Source organism: Halichoeres trimaculatus, unplaced genomic scaffold, assembly GCF_033239565.1.
Source record: "Halichoeres trimaculatus isolate MK-OKI-2021-1 unplaced genomic scaffold, fHalTri1.1 fHalTri1_scaffold_21, whole genome shotgun sequence".
NCBI lineage: Eukaryota > Metazoa > Chordata > Actinopteri > Labriformes > Labridae > Halichoeres > Halichoeres trimaculatus.
The window spans coordinates 23,277,649-23,297,802 of NW_027437199.1; the positions used below are offsets into that span (position 1 = coordinate 23,277,649).

Here is a 20,154-nt window from a genome sequence, read left to right on the forward strand (position 1 = left end):
GGACTTCTCCCAGCGGGGGGCAGAGGCAGAGCAAAATAAGACGAGAACACAAAGGCACAGCACCCATCTGTCCTTCAGCGTCTCCTCCATGCGGCCCGGCATCATGGGCAGGAGAGGCCTGCTCACCAATTACCCAGTCCCTGAGGATCTGTGCCAGGAGCCCCCTAAAATGATTCAACGTCTCATTTTTTCTCAACGCTTCACCCATTGAAATCCTCCTATTTGTTGTTTACCTTCCTCACTTCCACCTTTCGTTTTCTCTCCCCGCCATCCAGGTTCCAGTGTCAGTGGCCATGATGAGTCCCCAGGTGATCACGCCGCAACAGATGCAGCAGATCCTCCAGCAGCAGGTCCTGTCCCCACAGCAGCTCCAGGCTCTGCTCCAGCAGCAGCAGGCTGTCATGCTGCAGCAGGTACACACACACACACACACACAAAAAAATAAAACAGGACACCTTTAAAGTTCAGCTACACACATCAAGAATCAGGAAAACACTCCACCATAAGTCCGCTCACCACAGCTTTTGTGTCCTTGACACGCTTACCAAGAGGAATCTGAAACTGACACTCATGTCACCTCCAATTAACCGCCTCTGGTGTGTCGCTGGTTCAATTCCCTGACAAGCGTCCATCAGGGACCGAGAGAGTAGGGCACTATTGGGTTGAACGACAGCAGCTGAGTGATGGGCGATGTGTGATGTAATACTTGGAATCAGCTGGAGGAAGTGCTTGCTCGGCTCTGTCTGGTGTCAGAGTTGAAATGCATTTCTCATTCATGGATTTGATTAAGAGAGAGAACTGTTTAATTAAGAATGTTCTGATTATGTCGCCTCATTTAAGGCGCTCCGCTTGGTTTTAGCAGCAGCAGAAACTGAAGAGGCATTCCAGTGTGAATGATTTGGTGCTGTTCTTTAAGAACTACATGAACGACTCAAAATCAGAAAGTTTATCACCTTACAAAAGAAAAAAAAAGACTTTAAGAATCCTAAATCAGCTCGACTGTAAAGTGAGAGCTATCTTAAGTCTTAGAAAGAGGCCTTAAAGTTGGTCTATGTTGATTCAAATGACTTTACCTTGAGCTATAAAACTGCTCTGATTAATTGTAATATTCCCGTCTGCAAATTTCTTGAGAATTCCTCTTACCTGCTTCATAAATCCACACCAAAGACCCTTCTGAAGATTAGATAAAATAAACACAGGATCATGGTGTGGATCACTGTCACAGTGTGTGTTAAAGAAATCAGCTCAGTGTAGTAAACCTGCTCCTCTGAGGATGCTCTCTGTTTATTTCAGACTCTCCAGTGGAAGCCAGAGCACTCCGACTGCCAAATGTGTTGTTAATATGATGAATTGTTGCCCCCTGCAGAACTGTGAGACTATTAAAAGTCCACGTGGAGAGGATGTGGGGGGGTGACAGCCTGGATACAAAAACCAAAAGCAGCAGACATATTTATTTATTATCTGCAGCAGATTATGCAAAAGCAACATGTTGAGTATAGCTGGGACTGAATGCAGGCGACGTGGAGGTTTGTTCTGAAATGAGCATGTTTGTGTGTGTGTTTGTTTGTGCAGCAACACCTGCAGGAGTTCTATAAGAAACAACAGGAGCAGCTTCACCTGCAGCTTCTGCAGCAGCAGCACCCTGGGAAGCAGGTTAAAGAGGTGAGTGTAACACGTACACACATGCATGTATGCCACGTGTCAGCTCCACAGTCCTAGATACGTCTAATTCAGGGGTATTTTGATTAAAATGTGATTAAAAAAGATGGTAAAAGGAAAAATCTAACCTGCATGAAATAATTTTGCAATAAAAACCAACTGGTGATAGCTACAGGTCGCACATCTCTGCCTGCTTTACTTTGTGCAGTCAGGAGATCAACAGCAGCTCTCAGTAAAATGCTTCCAGCTAATTTCATTCATCCTTTGCATGCATGCTTTCTCTCTCTCTCTCTCTGGTCTGTGGAGGAGATGAGAGACAGAGGGATCCAACTCATTAACAAACTGTTCATCTAAGGGTGCACAAACACATGCAAACACATGCATCACCTCCAAAGTTCCAGCGTAGCACGCTCATAAATCACAGTGACAGGCAGCAGGTGGACAAACACAACACCGTCCCGTCCTCTCTCTGCTATCAGAGAAGACACCAGCATGACAGCCTCGGCTGTGTTTGCGCATCTGCGTTTGAGTGTCACACAGTGATGAACCCTGAAGAAGCAGCCCGAGTGCTGGCTCCACTTTTTGTGTGGAGGCGGTTAAATTGATCAGCCTCCACATAAACACACACACAGTCTCGTCTTTCCTTCTTTCTTGCTGCACCTCTCAGTGTCTCCTCAAGCAGCCCATTATGCCGCCCCGACAGGAAGCCATCGCTGACCTCCCGACGGCTTTGTTTCTGTTTGGATTTGTGAATAGAGTTTTTCAGGGGCCTCGCCATCAAATATGGAATAGAAATTGCTCCCTTATTTCTCTTGAGGCAGGGTGGATGGGGGGCGGCAACCTGCCTCTCTCCATCAGGCCATTATGCAGCCTGTTTTCCAGTGAGCGCATCACAAGTTTTCCTCCCTCCCGCTTGTCCACACACTTCTTCCAACTGAATATCAAAGGTTGACGAAAAACCTGAACATTACCTCCGCTTTCATGTGTTTTTATATTTTGTTGCACACATTTATTGTTGGAGCTCTTCCTCCTAACGGACTGTCTGACTCACTCTGTTTTGTTTTGCTGACTTGATTAAGCGTGATGTTCTCCATGTTGTTGTTTTTGTTGTTGTTTTGCACACCGCTTACGCAATCTCCAGTCTTAGCCAGGCGATAAACAACTCAGTGAGCAGCAGAGCGCGGGGGGGTTCATGTGCATACATACGTGTGTGTCTGCATTTGTGTCTATGCAGTCAGACACACATGATGCTGTAAATCTCTCCCTCTGCCAGCTCCCTCCGGCCACATCAGCTGTAACAGACCATCAGCGCAGGCCAGACAATTAACTATCAGGGGGGGCTTAGTATCATACACAATCACAAACCTTATACACAGACAGGCTGAAAGCTGGTATATCAGCAGAGCTTTGTAGCATGTTTGTGTGAGTGCTCACTGTTGTAAACACACACACAAACACACACACACAAAGATAAGAGAGGCAGTCTGGTACAGCCCAAATAACAGGAGGACGAGTAAGAGAGCAGAGGCAGAGAGAGCAAGAGGAGGAAGCAGAGAGGTATAAGTAAGGTCACACAGAGGCAAGTGAGTGCAGACTCACACACACACACACACACTCTTACCCACAGCACAAACACAGCTCTGTCCTCTCTCTCCTCCACCTCTCCGTTGTTAATTCGCCTGTAATTTTCTCTCCTCTGTGCTCCTCTCTTCTCCTCCTCCTCCTCCTCCTCCTCCTCTCTCTATAGCAACAGCAGCAGCAGCAGCAGCAGCAGCTGGCCGCCCAGCAGCTCGTCTTCCAGCAGCAGCTTCTGCAGATGCAGCAGCTCCAGCAGCAGCAGCACCTGCTCAACATGCAGCGGCAGGGCCTGCTCTCCCTGCCCGGGCCTGCGCCCGGCCAGGCCGCCCTGCCTGGACAGACTCTGCCCCCACAAGGTAAGGAGGAAGAGGATGCTCACCAGGGGGCACGTGACTCGTAGCAGCGGTGGTCATGTGCTTTCTGGGTTCTGTCTGCAGGTGTTCAGCGTCTGTTTGTGTCACTTTGTTGCCGTCTCTGTCTTTGTGTTTCTCATCTGTATGCACCTGTGTCCTCTCCTGCTTTATCTCTAAGTATGTCTTTCCGTCTGCCTCCTCCTCCTCATTGGTATGCTCTCCTGCCTTCCACTTTGTCCCTAACTCTCCACATCATCATTTTGTTTAGTCTTCCATTCTCTTCTCTTGTCTGATTATGCCTTTTCTTTGTCTACCAGCTCTGCTCTGCTCTGTTTGTTGTTTTTCCATCTCTGTTTCTATTCCCCCGCTCCCCAAGCCTCCCCTCCTCTCTCTCCCCCAGTTCTTCTTGTTGTTGTTGTTGTTTACTGCCTTGACTGAGAGAGCCAGCAAGAGGATGAAGAAGAGGAGGATAAAAAAGGACAGAGAGAGAGAGCAGGCTCCATTTTCCTCCTCCTGAGCCAAGTAGACACCTGTGTTTGTTGTTTACCTCCAAGATGGCGGGGATGGATAGACGAGGTGGGGGGAGTTTAGAGGGAAATCAAAGAAGTAATTGGGTATAAACAGAAAAACAAGCAGTGAACAAAGCTTGTTTGTATCAGAATCAATGTTTAATGGGTTCTTTTTCAGTGAAACACACACATCTCTGAGCGCCTGGACCACAAAAGTTTTAGAATCAGTGTTGATTCAGAAGAAGCTGAGATGTAGGTGTGTAGTCACATCTTTCCTGCCTGTCTCTCCTCCAGCCGGCCTGAGCCCCGCAGAGCTCCAGCAGTTGTGGAAGGATGTGACCGGAGGCGGCGGTGGCGGCCACAACATGGAGGACAACGGCATCAAACACAGCAGCAGCGGCGGCGGTGGCGGAACAGGTAACGGCGGTGGTGTAGGCAGCGGCGGCTTGGACCTCTCCACCAACAACTCTTCTTCAACTACCTCCTCCTCAAATCCCGCCAAAGCGTCGCCGCCCATCTCCCACCATTCCATCGCCAACGGACAGTCCCCCGTGCTCAACCACAGACGAGAGAGGGAACGGGAACGAGAACGGGAGCGAGAGAGGTAAAAATAATTGAAATGTCATCCACACACCAAAGAAAAGAAAAGAAACCAAAGAAGAAGAAAAGTTCACAAACCCTCGTCACATGAGAGTGTTGTTTCAGCATCCACGCCGTGTTTGAAACAACACTCTGGATGCAGCGGGGAAACCTGCTGTTTTGTTTGTTTGTTCAATAGTTTATTAGCATCCTGGTGATATTCAGAAGGATAAGAGCTGCATCGTCTCAGGGGAACACGTGTGCCATTGAACGCACTTAGCTTGCACACAGATATCAAACGCAGGGAGAGGCGCGGTGTAGGCAGGCGCTCTGTGGCAGGAACAACAAGGTAACCTCCTTTTACATTAAGTATTTAGTGCTTCTGTCTCTTTCCCCCTCTTTGGAAAATTACCTTCCTTGCTTGCTTGTCATGTAAACAGAATACGTGATGCCTTGAGTGGCGTTTCCAGGATGTTTATCCTTGTGATGGCGTCTTTTATAAATGCACCAAAACACTGACTGTTCACATATCTGCCTATCTGGCCCATGTATTATTCAAAGGCTTTTCTTGGGCGATATTATAATAAGGACTTGGGGTGGCAGCGTGTGTATGTGTGTGTGTGTGTGTGTGTGTGTGGTGTGTGTGTGTGTGTGTGTGTGTGTGTGTGTGTGTGTGTGTGTGCAGAGACACTGTAGGTGGAAGTGCTGTGTAATTGGTTTAAAGTAGATGCTATCTCTCCAGTTCCACTAAAAGGAGGCTTGAAAAAGATACCTACAGAGGAGGGAATGAAGGGAGGAAGGAGGGAAGGAGTTTTTATCCGCCTGTGTCTCGAGGGGTGCACGCCGTCTCATAATGATCGAACACGGCGTATTGTCAGGAGCGCTGCTTACTAACATGCCACCGATCGATGCGGGGAAACCCCCTCTGTAAAACACAGTGTGAGCTGTGCCAGCACACACACACACACACATACTCACACACAAACATGCACAAGCATAACCTATAAGCAGACAAACACACACACACACACTCTGAGACAGACGCACACACCAGTGCCAAGCCTAAAGGTTAAACTGTCATCTTTAATAGGATGTGCTGTCTAGGCAGGGTCGTAACTTATTTGGGTGCCATTTGAGAAACGCCACGGCGACCCCCCCGAGCTGCTCCCCTTGTCCTCAAAGAACATAAGTTACACACAGTATTAATCTCCTGATGAAAATTATACAGCTGTCTGGATTTTTAATGTTTACTTGAAAGTGTGTGACCCCTCCTCCTCCTCCTCCTCCTCCTCCTCCTCCTCCTCCTCCCAAAGATGGCCTCACAGGCTGTGGAGGAGACAGGAGACCCACACTGATCTTTAGCATCTCTTAGTTATCGTCCTGTTCTCTCTTTCCTCTCTTTTACTATTTGACTTTGCCGACTTTTGGCAAAATTTCCTTAAACGTGAACTCTGTCAGAAATTCCTACATCACTTTTTTCACTTGTTGTGATTCATTTTCTGCAGATTCATCTTCATCTACCTAGAAATAGTTCAACTTTGAAGTTTATGTGAGCCAGTTAACCTCGGTATCTTTTAGAGGTATTTAGAAAGTTCAGTTTGACTCAAACTTTTACCCAGCTTTGCAGAATAAGCAAATAAAACATTTTGATTTCAGGTTAACTTTAATGTACAAATATAACCAAACAACGCTTTTCTTGTAATTTACTTGTTTTTTAGGTTTTTGCTTTGATTTTTTTTGTTAAAATAAGTATTAAAAAAATATCTAAAATCTGTGCAAAGTAGATAAAAAACCTGAAGAAAATGTTTGAAATTCGCTGGAAGGGTCAAATTTTTGATTGTTTGAAATAAACAGTAGCTTGCAGAAATTGTCACCTTTTGCCCACAGATCATCTGCTTGGGGTAATTTGAGTTCTTGCACAGAGAACAAATGCTTTTGATAGTTTCATCGTTGATAGAAAAAGAATTTCCCATCATTTTTTGGTGCTGTATCCTTGTTTTTTCTTGGATTAGCTTCTTACACCTTGTACCTTGGCGATCTGTGGAAGCTAAAGTTTAAGGGACTTGAAACTCAGTTTTTCCTTCCTCATAATGTTGAGTTATGGTAGATGAACTTTATGGTAAATGGATCAGTACTTACTGATCTTTTCTCTCGTCTCCCTGACCACTGGAAGATAGGGATGGGTACCGAATCAGGTACTTTTATAGGTACCGACCGAATTCTGTCAAAAGTACTGGGTACCAATTCAGGTGAAATCAAAAGGTACCATGTTTAGGTACCTTAATGCATCCTTGTGACTGTGATGGAGTGGGAGGGTAGGTAATTTTCCATGCAGGACATGAGCACGGCATTGCAAGGTTAGATATTGAAGAGGAAATATGTTAAATCTAAAAAGAAAGTGTACTTTATTATTTAAAAAAATAATATTTTAACCACATAAACACAAAAAAGTACCGAAAATTGGTACCGTCGAGTACCGGTACCGATTGCCAGGTACCGGGCATCGGTACCATAACGTTTTAAATGTGAAAGGTACCCATCCCTACTGGAAGCTCTTCACACTGTAGTCTTTGTCACCCATCTACACCGCATTCACACACTGATGGTGGAGAGCTCTGCTGTAGGAACCATCAGCTTGACTTAACCCATTTACACCATCCACCTCAACATCAGTGGGAGCAACTTGGTGTTTAGTGTCTTGCTCAAGAGCTCTTCAACCTGTGACTGCAGGAGCTGTGATTGAACCCCCGACCTCGTGATTGAGAGACACTCTCTACCGCTGACCTTGTGAATGGTTATAAAGCATGATGACATCACAGAAGGAAATCTGGAGCTTGCAGATGTTTGCACTCTTCTAAAACTCTGATTGGCCATCCCTACAGCTGCTCCAAATCCTGAGCTGTGATTGGCTACCAGAGGCTGGACTTGTTGTAAATGTCAACCTCTCTCCTCTTCTCAAAACTCTTCTGTGCTCCTGGTCAGTGCGTACTGTGCTCAGACTGAAGCATGGTGGCGCAAGGTTTCAGCCTCAGTGGAAGCAGACTCAGTCTTTTCTAGTTTGTTTTTTAATTGTATTCATTTGGAGAGCTTTAATCAGAGGATAGGGCGATGGATAGCGCAGGAAATGGGGCGAGAGTGAGGAGAGACATGCAGGGAGGAGGCCACAGACTGGATTTGAACACAGGTTACCTGGATGGACAGACCAGACCCAAACTGCTCGTTTTTATCCGCGCACCAAGTCATTCAATTACAGTGATCAACGTCACCATGTAGTTTCAGACTATCATGAACAAACTTGTGAAGATTATATCTGATTTATTGCCAGGTGTCTTCTGCTAAAAGTTGCTGCATCTTTAAAGTTTTTCTGTATCTTAACTCCCTTTGCTTTGTGTCGCTCTCTGTCTGTCTGTCTCTCTACAGCTCACTACATGAAGAAAGCGGTGGCACCCACCCCCTATACGGTCACGGGGTGTGTAAATGGCCCGGCTGTGAGAACATCTGCGAGGACTTTGGACAGTTCTTGAAGTAAGAGCTTGCTCTGCTGATGATGTCAGCTCACCTCTCTCTGTTAGGGATTGTGTGTGTGTCTGCGTGTGTGTGTCTGTACAAGAAGCTAATTTCTCCTTCATTGTACCACACACAAAAGTCCACCCCCCCACACCCACGCACACACACACACTGCAGCACAGCACCTCCTTTCTGCACGGACAAAGAAAACATCAGTGCCTTTCAAAGAGCACATTTTGACCTTGCAGACAGCCGGTTGACAGGGCTCAGCTCTGGCAGCGCAGGATTCAAACCAACTCTGATCCATAACAAATCTCCTCGGTGGCGTGGAGGGGCCTGATAGGTTTGTGAGGAAAAAAGCGTCAAGAGCTAATGGCAACTCGCACGGCCGCACACTTACCTCCACAACAAAAGGCCCCTATTCACTGTTGTCATGGTGCAGGCGCCGGAGCGAATGAACTCTTCATGCTCCATCAACAATTTAGTTAATTAGCTCATTTGTAATTGGCCGGCTTTGTTGCCTGGATGTTAGTGGGGGGACATCAAAGGAAGAAGGTGTTTGCAGCTCTGCCGATTACAGGTTATCACATTGCCACTCACTGAGACTCTCCCTCTCTCCCTCTCTCTATCACTCTTCCCTGGCTCCCTGCTCTCACACTGAGAAGAAAAGAAAAGGGAAAAGCTTTAATTTGAATATTCTAATTAGATTTGTAATTAACTGTGAAATAACGATCTGGTGAGGCTTTTTCACCGGCTGTAAATGTCCATGTGAATTTCGCACAAACTCTTGAAATCAGGACATTGTTCCAGCGTATCGTTTTTTTTCCAAATTATACATTTCTTGACTGTAATAAGTTGCAGAAAGCAAAAAAAAAAAATGTACTGATACACGAAAGTAGTCCACCCATGGGGATGTGCTGCAGGATTTAGGTCAGGCTTCTGTTCCAGCAGCTAAAAGGTGTATCTGAGCAGTAAAATGACTCTAATAAATAAAGTTTTTATGAGTCTTTTAAGGAGACGCTGACGTGACGTTAAGCTGGATTTTCACACTCCATCAACACACACAATGCACTCAAAGCAACAGTAATTGACAGTCATGGATTCAAATGAAGCAGAGGTGAATATATATTACGTTTATACTCTGACAGGAGTGTTTGCTGATCCTCTGTGGAAAATGTGACACACACATGTCAAAGTCAACATCACTTTCCGTCAGCAGACATCCATACGCATGATTCCTGATCCTTGCTTATGGAAAGCCAGATTTCTGTGTGCAGCGCGTTGTCCTCTACCTGCAAGAGTTTGCCTTGCAGCTTGGTCACAAACGTGTGTGTGTGAGCAGGCAAGCGTGTGTGGGATTAGCAGGTTTTCTTGTCCTATCACCTCAGTACACTTACTTAAAGAAGACATCAGTCAATCCCTGCGCACTGTACGCTCAGTTCACAAACAAAAAGCTAAGCCTGTGTGCCCGACGGATACTGTGTCTGGGTAGCTTAGCTGGATATTTAGGTGAGGGGCAGAGGTGCAGGGTGTGAGGCGATGTGCACTGAATCCGGTAAGCTGGCGAGCCGATGCAAAAGGATTCAAGACAAACTGAAAACACAGGCGGAGAGAAAACAGGTAGGCTTCAGAGTTGAAAGCGAGAGCACAGGTTGGCAGACGGTTTTGTAAGAACGCTTGCCAGAACATTTGCTGCTACAAAACAGAACAGTGTCTAGGTTCACACACACACACACACACACACACACATCTGTGCGAGTCAGAGGCTGGCTCCGTACTGTAACCCAGCCAACATAAAAACAGGCGCCAACAAAGCAACAGACTCGTCATCAGAACAAAGATGGCTGCTTGGTGGCGTGCCTCGGAGCAGTGATTGTCGGTGTCACAGGGAGCGCTTTTATGTTGCCTGAGATGCACACACACACAATGGGCGCATGCACACACACACAGGCGCAGTTTAAACGGGGTTACATAAAGCGGGTGTCAGATTCAGATGACAGTTTAGATGTTGGTAGTTGGGTGTGGGTTACGTGTGTGAGGGAGAAGGTGGGGGGGCCCTCACTGCAGGAGCTCTGCACAGCGGCGGTGACACGTTTAGTCATCTATTGTTTTGTTGCATGAAGAAACTTGTCAAGATCAGCATTTAATAGCTCCTCAGCGTTGCTTTTAAGTGTTCTCACCTGGAAACGGTAGCCGCGAGGTGGCTGGCACCCTGAATTAGCTCTCTGAAGTTCAAAATGAAATGATATTGCTGGGAATGTTGCCTGAGTGGTGTGTATTAGTGTGTGTGTGTTTGTGTCAGCTCATGAGAAGGAGAGGAGAGGAGGATATAAACGCTGTTAGTACATGTGCTGGAGCTATTTCTGCAGGAAGCATTTATGGTAAACAGAAAAGATAGAAAAAGTAATTAAAGCTGGAGCATTTAACCCTTCATGTGTGTTTTCACAGACGTATCTGTGCTTTTCTGTAAATCACTCTGCTCATTGATCCAAATTACCCATGATGCTTCACCTCTCATGAGAGCAGAAAAATACTCCATCCTCCTGCACGGACTCATCTCTTCCCCTCTTCTTTGGCCTCTCACCTTGTATATCAATAACACACACTCTACACATAAACACACACTTACACACACACTTAACTCTTCCACTTTGTCACCACTCCACGCTCCTTATTACTGGCAGGAAGGCAGACTTCCACGTTGAAACGGCGAGCTCAGTCGCTAACCTGAACGCTGGTGTCTGTAACCCACTGCTAATTAAACCCACAAGGCAGCAGCCAAGTGTTTCTGTGTAGCATACCACACACACACACTATGGAGGCAGGCCCCTGGCCCCTGGATGGCTGTGCTCCTCCCTACCCCTCCACATGTCTGCTGCTCTATGACAAGACCTTTAAAACGGAGGGCATTACTTATGCACCACCAGCATCCAGGAGTGTGTGTGTGTGTGTGTGTGTGTGTGTGTGTGTGTGTGTGTGTGTGTGTGTGTGTGTGTGTGTGTGTGTGTGTGTGTGTGTGTGTGTGTGTGTGTGTGTGTGTATGTGTGTGTGTGCACGCTGCGTTTAAATATGTGTGATAGGATCTTTTCTGTTCTGTGCTTTTAAGGACATTAGTTTGCTGTGTTTGTGTGTTACAGAGCTGAAGTCCATCTTTGTGTCTCCTCTGGGCCTCCGTAGCCCCTGATGATACACACAGTCAATTAGCAGGAGTGTATCATCCATGCATGCTGGCTTGAGTAGATTTATTATTAGGCCCTTAGTGGACGTTGATGGTCTATACATATTCATACACGCAGCTGTTGGGGAAGCCTCTGAGATGTTTTGTTCCCTCTTCCTTTGGAGGAAACAAAGTGAAGAGAAAGAAATGAAAAAGAGAAACGAGTGTCTCCTCCCCCTCCGTCCTCTTTTTATCTCTTAAGTTGTTTTCTGATTTCTTTACCTTCTACTCTCCTTTCTTCCCCAGAAATCAATCCTCCTTTGGAATAAACCCCGAGCTGTAAACACAAACCACCACAAAGATGTTACAGTCAGATGTCTCACTCTGTTTCTTTTTTTCTCACACTAATTTACTTCTGACGTCCCCACCTACGAATGATTTAGATTTGTTTATGATTAGAAGCGACCAAAGGGAAGCAAAGATCAGAGCGGCGGTGTAATGACAATTTTCAAATGAGTATATGAGAAATCATACAAGAGCGAGGAGCTTTGGAAGGAGATGAAACAAGAGATAAGAGTAAAGGGGATTTTATGTAATTAGAGAAGACGGTTTGTAGCTCAGAGAGGAGAGGAACACAAAGTACCTTTTTGCACACATCTCAGTAAATAAGGTGTTCTTTCATTATTGTTTTCTGTCTCCCCGGCTTTGCCCTCCCCCCACCCTCCCACCCTCCCCCTCCTCTTTTTTTGTCTTTGTGTGGCATTATTAATGCACAGTAGGACATGCTGCCATTTGAATATTTCATAAACGCATGTAGTAATCTGCCTGTAATCGCCTCACTAACTGGGCAGCAGTGGAAGGTGTGTACATGCAGGAGAAACACAACCAAACAAGCTGTTTCCAATAAGAAGCAAACTTAGATCCCTCCTCATCTTCTTTCCTCTTCTTTTTTTTTTTGTAATGAGGTATCTTCAGGGACAGCGAGCAGCCCCGCTCTATGCTTTTGAAGCAGCTGTAATTCATGACACACGCCATACATCAAGTGCATAAGATAGCATTATGGCCAGTGAAATGAAAAGGGTATTTGCAACATTAGTTCCCTCATCCTGCGAGGGACGTGATTAAATGATTAATGTAATGCCCCCCCTTTTTTTGCATGCACATTCTGAAACAGCAATTAGGCACAGGGATGAGAAATCCAACCCTTCCCTCATCCGTCCCACTCCTCCTCTTCCTCCTTCTTCCTTACTCTGGGTGTACAAGGAAGGAAACGACCTTAAAGTGCTGCAGAAAATAAAAAAGCAGGAGGGTTTGAAATGTGTGTAATTGAAAGGTATCGTGATTACATTCAGCTTTTGATTGGCAGCCGGCTCAGGGGGTTCTTGTTTTGCACGTTGTAGATAAACAAGAAGTGAGACAATATGTGTGTGTGTGTGTGTGTGTGTGTGTGTGTGTGTGTGTGTGTGTGTGCGCCCAGGTTTTCAGTGCAACTGAGTGATAATGTAAGCAACTGTGTGTGCAGTCTCAGATAAAGTGAAAGCAAAAGAGAGGGAGAGAGATTCTGCACTCCCTCTAATGCACTGGAGGCAGCGCTGTAAATGATCATTGAAGGGTCTGCAAGCTAACCTATAATTACTGGAGATAAAGTGGCAGCTCTGGCATTTCATAAGCATGCCTCCTCAAAGCTTGCTTTGTGAGTTTGTCACCAATGATCATTTAGATAGAGGCTCATTACCCAGCATCACAACACTTTAGAATCCCCTTTTTTCACCCAGTATTTGCACGCGTTTGTATGTGTGTGTGTATATGTGTGTGTGTGTGTGTGTGCTTTATCAGAAATAAAGGTCTATCTTAATGGTGAGCCTCTTTTGTGTCCTACAGACGAAATCCAATCAAGACAAAAACCCTCATTGACTGTTATGGCTGTCTGGCTTGCCTTTTTCTTCTAATGAGGCGAACACACCAGATACATTTAATATGTCTGCTGCCGGTATAATGCAACCTTCAGATGAGGAGCTGCTTTGTGTGTCAAATGTTGCCGGTGTTAAATTGTGCGCATTGTTTTCCGTAAACGAAGGAGACAAAGGCGTTCTGCTGGGCTAGCATCTTTTATTCTCCGTAGAAAGGAGCGCTCGGGGTGGCACTGAAGTTAGCCATCGAAACTGACGCAGGCCCATTGTGATGTAAAACACGGCACCCACACCAACATGTTACTTCTAATTACCTCATTTCACAGCCGAACAATGCGTCCTATAGATAAATGTCCCACTATAGAAATATTATCATGAAAAACAAAACAGCGGAGGAGTTGATACTGTAATTATCAGCCTCAGGATGTGATCATCGTGCTAAAGCTGAGAGCATCTTTTTCTCTGTGTCGTCCTGCAGGCATCTAAACAGTGAGCACGCCCTGGATGACCGGAGCACAGCCCAGTGTCGAGTCCAAATGCAAGTGGTGCAGCAGCTGGAGATCCAAGTAAGTGTTCCTTAAAGAGCTGAGCTGGAAAGAAGCTTTGTGCGTTAACGTCTGTTGTCACATTCTCACACTCTTCATTTAACCGTCCAGTCAAAACTTTATATTTTGAAAGTTTCCTGAGTGAAAGAAAGGCCACGCTGCCATCCAGGCCCCGCTGAATTCAACAAAGCCACCAAACAAAGGAATCCATGGGCCTTACAACCAAAGCCATTATGGCTGTTTTAATTGAATTAAGCATGTGCTTTATTTTCTCTTCTGCTTTTTTTTCTCCTCCTCTTTTTCTTTCCAATTAATAGCGAGCGCATCTCTCTCGGTCTGCTGTGTTAATTAACTGCACTTTGCACCTGAAGAAAGCTCAAAAGGAGGGAACTATTTTCAGTAGGTGGAGCGTGACCTTATTAAGAAATCATGCTGGCTAGATAATGAGAGCGCTGATTGAGCGACATTATTACTCAGCACTGCAGACAGGTGCTCATCTTCCTCTGGAAACAAATAGAAACGTGTGTTTTATAAAGTGGAAACAGGAAGTCTTTGCTTCCTGGATCAGCACATTTAGGGTCAGATCTCTTTTGTGACGTTATTATTAATGAAAAAATCCTAACTATGATATTATAAAGAGATCAGAGTCTAACTTTCAGTCTTAAGCTCTACATTAGAGTCCTAAGCCAAAGTTTTTCCCCCAGCACTTCTTATTTTCTCTCCTCATAAATGTTTTGTCTTTAATTGTTCATGTGGGAGCTCTTAGAAGTAAATAAATTCAGTTTGCATGCCTGAAAAAGCCAACAGGAAGAGGATGTGTGTTATTTATTCAGTTGTGTTTCGTTATCTGTGTCTTATTTTTTTACTGAAACACTAAACTAGCGAAGCCTGAGCTTTACACTGTGACCAATTACAGGCCTGCACTCGTGTTGTCTGTCCTGTGTCTCGTCTTCTTTCATTCCTCACTCCCACCATCCCGCTCTTCCTCTCTTCTTCTTTCTACGAGCCGTCACTATTAATGAGGCCCAGCTCTGTGTGCGCGTGTGTGCATGTGTGTGTGTGTGTATTAACAGTGAGGGGGCGATGAGTGGGGGTGTCGAGCTTTCACATGGTCTGGTCACTGTCACTCCCCGTGAATTAGATTGATGGTAGGCGATGTCCGGGGCCACTAACTGGACCGCGGAGGCGGGGCCACCTGGCACCCTGTTTGGAAGACCCCTTCACCTCTCGGCAGCTGCTGGCTGCGCTCCATCCCCCTAACAGTGTCCACAGGACTTTGAGCAGACACCCAGGACCGCCTAATTTATGGCCTGACTAGCTTGTTACTGTCAGAGTCTTCGCTGACCTAAATTTCGCTATTGACAAAAAGATGAGATGCTATTTGTTTAGCCTGACCTGTCTGCACCCTCTCCCCACGGCCTCTCATATTCTCCTCACATCCTCACACCAGCTGTTTGCCTCACACCACACCGTTTCTTCTCCATCTCCTCCTCTCCTCTCCCTCCTCTCCTCTCTAATCTGCTCTAACGCACTCTCTCCTTCTTCTTCTTCTTCTCTCCTAACAGCTTTCTAAAGAACGTGAGCGTCTTCAGGCGATGATGGCCCACTTGCACATGCGGCCCTCGGAACCCAAGTCATCTCCCAAACCAGTGAGTGCATATTGCTCCAGCTATCGTAAACAAGTCCCCCTCCTCTCAATGGCAGAAAATGAACAGTTTAAGCACCAGGTGTGTGTGTGTGTGTGTGTGTGTAAGAAGAGAGAGAGAGAGTGAGTGACAGAAGATGAAAGAGGGGGAGGAATGAGATTTGTAATACTGACTTACATCTGCAGAGAGGAGGACAATAGAGTTTAGAAGTGTATTAGATGGCCGAGCGCTGGAGTCCCTGTTCTGAAGCGCAGGGTCATTTCTCTGTGATGGATATAATCGACCAAAACAACCTGTTGGCTGCTGATGACTGTTTGGCTCGCTGGCCGCAGTGGCACTCCAGAGTGGAATGAGAGAGGAGAAGATGTGTCATTTTAACAACAAACACCTGAAAATTACAGCTGAGTGCCGGAGACGGTGCCGTGTTGACATAAATACCGACATGCTGCTGAAATTGCTTCAGGAGAAAGAAAATCCAAAATTGAGAGAGAGGTCATTGTTGAGGGAAAACGGTGTCACACTACGTATTTTTTTTATTTTTATCTTTTGCATTTAACTTTAAGATTGAGGGATAACAAAAGCTTTTCTTTGAGCTGGTTTTTGAAGTGCTAAACATTGTTAGCATCTCCATCAGGAATCAAACTCCCTTTTTAGGATTCAGTCTCTGTTTGCCTTTTCTTAATATTCAGAGCCCAAGCAGCTTGGTTCCATCTCGTCCAATAAAGACTTTGCGGCCTTCAATCAGAGCCTGAATGTGAATGAATGTTGCTAATGAAGTATTGCATTACATAAAACACACATGAAAGAGCAGCTAATTGCATTTGATGGTGAGGGAGACTCAGACTTCCTAAACCAACACTGAGACCCTCGGTTCATTTTTTTAAGGGATGCTGCTCATATGTTGGTGTGAGGAAGTAACATGTGAGTGTGCATAGAGGATATTTGATGGGTTTACAAATACATAACACCGCTGTCTCCAATGTGACCCCATTTATCCCCTGAATCACTTCATTAAATACTTCCTTTTGGCCATGCCGTGGATGGATGAGAGCCAAAGTTAGCAGAGCTGCAAGTTGTGCATAATAAGATCTCAACCTTGTGTGTGTGTTCAGGCAAGAGAGAGGTGACAAACTCCTCATACTCCTGCGTCTCTTTGAATCCGTTCAGTTTTGCACAAAAAGCAGGATTGCATTTGCACACAGGGAGGCTTTTATTTTGATGTGAGTATATTTTAGGGCATTGCCTTCTGAAGGTGATTCAGGGCATATTTTAGGATTCTGCATCTGGTTTATGCAAAAAAAAAAGGCCATGACCTTTGTCAGGATGAAGTAAGAGGTGATGAGTGTGTTTACTGCTTCGGCTGGAACTCAGGAAAAGGGATGCACGTTTGGATTTTTAAGACAAATGGAAGCGTTGAGAATCAAAACAACAATATTCTGTGCTTTAAGTGAGATTTCTTAAAATTTAAGGTTGCAGAGATTATTTTATGCACAAACATGAATCCAACCCTGATCCAGATGTTGAATTGGATTGAAATGCAGTCATTCTGGCCTCCTACTTCTTTGATCCTCATCCTCTGTACTCAGCAGACTTCCATATATGCACCCAGACCTTGTCCCAGCCGATCACTGTAGCAGCTCATTACAGCTAAGTGGGCACGTAATTATCTGAGCCCCCTCCATCCAGCCGACTCTCTCAAACTTGACATTTTATCCTATTTATCAACACATGCCACAAATGACCGCTGATACCTTCTCCTGAGCCGCGCTCCTCCGTCTCTCAGCGCCTTCGGCCCCACATTCCCTTCCATCTTTCAAGTCTCTTCTAATTCCAACTCTCACAACGGATGCATTCCACTTGTAGACTCACAATTAAGGCAATTTGGTTTGAATATGTAACGATGTCATTACCATTCCGGCTAAATTAGCGCAGAGACTAAAAGGTCAGTTAGGAATTTTCCAGTCGGTTAGAGTCACTCACATGAGATTTGGGGAGCCAACGTAAAAGTGGTGGAAAAGCAGGACGATTAGCGTGCAGGGTTGGCATTCATGCCAGAGGTGACGAACACGCTCTCTGGTTTGTGCTCGTGTTGAAGGAGACAAAGACAGAGTGAATGAGGGTGTCACCAGAGCTGGAGATGAAGCTCTCTCCTCCTCTTCATTGTCTTATTCTACTTCCTGACGTCATGGAGGTCTCATTAGATTAGAGCTGATGATCTCTAACAGAGGAGTCTAACAGAGTTGACTTTGTCCTTAGTTCTGGGATCACAAGTTTCTTCAGATAGCTCAGATAAGAGTTTCAGGCCTTGTACACATGTGGCCATGTATTTTCAAACAAAATATCCCCTCTTATTTATTTTTAAAGATAGTTTAATCCACATGTAACCGTGGGAATCTGCCGATTAGTGCGGCTCACAGCATGCCAAACCTATATGTGGCAGGGTTCTTCGGACATGAAACCAGCCAATCAGAATGACCCTGTCATTCAGCTGTGTCCCAAAAACTCTGTTTCCCGTTGACTACATGAAGCCATGAAACCAGAGTTTTCAGAAAACATTGTTTTTAGTGACATAAAGCCACGGTGTCCTGTGGATGACCACAGGTATATGGATATTTTTTTGATTGGATATCTTTGTCTTCGTTTAAAAATAATCTTCGTCCACACCACAGAAATATCTCTGTCCATACGAAGAGGCCAAACTGAAAACGATCGCCTCTGAAGCCTGCAATGCCATGCCTGGCCGATAAGTGGCAGGTTGGCAAAATGTGAAAAGCATAGAAGAAGAACGTTATTGAATTTGTAAATTCATAAATTCATGAATTTCCCTTCGGGGATTAATAAAGTATTTTATCTATCTATCTATCTTATGAGCATGTGTAGTCAAACAACCATTGCTACATTGACTTGTTGCTAGGCACTTGACGTCATCGCGTCAACACCAGCTCCGTTTAACACAGCTACACGGATCCACTCAACCGGATATTTTTTTATTTCTTCACTTTTTTATCAGTTTTTAAAAATCTCTGTTAATGTGAGTGAAATCGCCGTGTTCGTGTGGTTGAGAGGCCCAATTGGACAGAAAAATGTGCGTTTAGGAATATATCCGTATACGTGTGGTTCAGGCCTAAACGTATAAGAACATCGGCTGTTTCCCAGACACCGGTTACGTGTGGACATGGGCTCAAACAACGCCCGTTAAATGGGGCTTTAGAAGGCATCACAATACCTCCTCACACATCCAGTAGTTCAGTTCTTAAGGATAACTACCTCCAAGGACATTTTGCTCACCTGTTTTCACAGACATTTCACACTGATTCCTGCCGTAGACTGTGTAATGAGTTTCTCATTTATAACACCCAACCAAAGCACCCAACAATTATGTTCCTGGACAGTACAGTAATGCTTTCAAGAACCAGTTGAGTGTTTACACTGTATTTTTTAAAATCAGGACAAGTTTGTCAGAATTGGCCTCAAACTACGTTGCCTAAAAGGATGCTCCTGGTGTACTGAGTCCACAAAAATTCACTGATCCAAATCTTTTTTTTTTTTTTTTCATAAATCCTTACAGCGGCCAAAACGTCTCGTTTTTCTTTATGAAAGGATAGACAGTAGATCGTGATAACTGTAACTGTAAAGCTCCTTAGAATTGAAATGTGGTCACATTAACTCAGTTTTTTATGTGTAATCATTTTTACAACTCTTGGTCCTCAACACAAAAAACAATAAAGATGAGGAAACTGATTTTGTAAACTCATGACAAAAACTGAAATATAAGCCAGTGTTAGTCTTATTTCTACTGGTTACATCTGAAATGTCTCAATATGTGTTGCTTTTACCTGACAGGTTCAGAGAACTGTCTTAAACCAAGAAATGAAAAGACAAAATGACGCATGAATTGCTTGAAGTGACTAAAAACAGGTTGAGATAAGAAAAATTGGCAGGTTTCAGGCCTCATTTTTGTATTATGTATCTTGAATTTTCTGGAGCCGTCAGGTGAATGTGGCTTAAAATAAATCTGATAAGATGTTTTTATTATAAATGAGATGTTAACACTTGCTTAGAGTTCAGTTTTTGCAGTGTACAGTCAAATGACACAGAGAGCATTTGTCAAACAGTAGATTTGTTGGGACACCTTGCTGTGAGGGACGTCATTTCTTCTCAGTCATAAAATGTTTGACGATGACCTGGTAGAAATGTACCTGGTCACAAACTAAAGACCATATCCCCCCAGCTACTCAAACTGCATGTTTACCCTGACGTCTCTTCCTGTTGACTAGAGGTTCTTCCACCAAAAATTCACTCTAATTAGAGTTTAGATATTAAGATTTCTACACCCTCACTGCAGAATCGACTTATGATAGCAGACCTTTTGGCTGTTGTACAATACCCTACACATCTGAGTCACTGTAGTCCCTTTCTGGTCCCCCTCTGGTCCCACTTTGGCCCCAGACTGAAACAGAGTCACAGGTTGAGATTCTGGACCAGGGTCAGCTAACCCATGTTGAACAATTTACACTGACAGCAAACAAGGTTTCAGCAGCCTATCTCCTCTGTCTGAACGGATTAGGGGTGGTTGTATTCAGGGGAGAGATGTAACAGGAGGGAGGGAAGTGGGAGAGAGAGGGAGGGAGTGATAAATAGAGAGATAAAGAGAGATGGGGCCGGGATAACACGGAGGCTGATCGTTGGATAATCTTGAACAGCGTGCTCT

General features: G+C 44.9%; 1 protein-coding gene across 8 annotated transcripts in view; it reads left to right on the forward strand.

Annotated features, from left to right (window-relative positions):
• The window catches only part of foxp2 (forkhead box P2), a 106,622-nt gene that overhangs the window by 73,118 nt on the left and 13,350 nt on the right, over positions 1-20,154 (forward strand). For all 8 annotated transcript variants that reach the window (XM_074697879.1, XM_074697883.1, XM_074697884.1 and 5 more), the window contains 7 exons: positions 276-413; positions 1,573-1,662; positions 3,407-3,593; positions 4,394-4,703; positions 8,099-8,203; positions 13,731-13,818; positions 15,363-15,446. In XM_074697879.1, the coding sequence (XP_074553980.1) occupies positions 276-413; positions 1,573-1,662; positions 3,407-3,593; positions 4,394-4,703; positions 8,099-8,203; positions 13,731-13,818; positions 15,363-15,446 (1,002 nt within the window). The remainder of the gene's footprint in view (positions 1-275; positions 414-1,572; positions 1,663-3,406; positions 3,594-4,393; positions 4,704-8,098; positions 8,204-13,730; positions 13,819-15,362; positions 15,447-20,154) is intronic.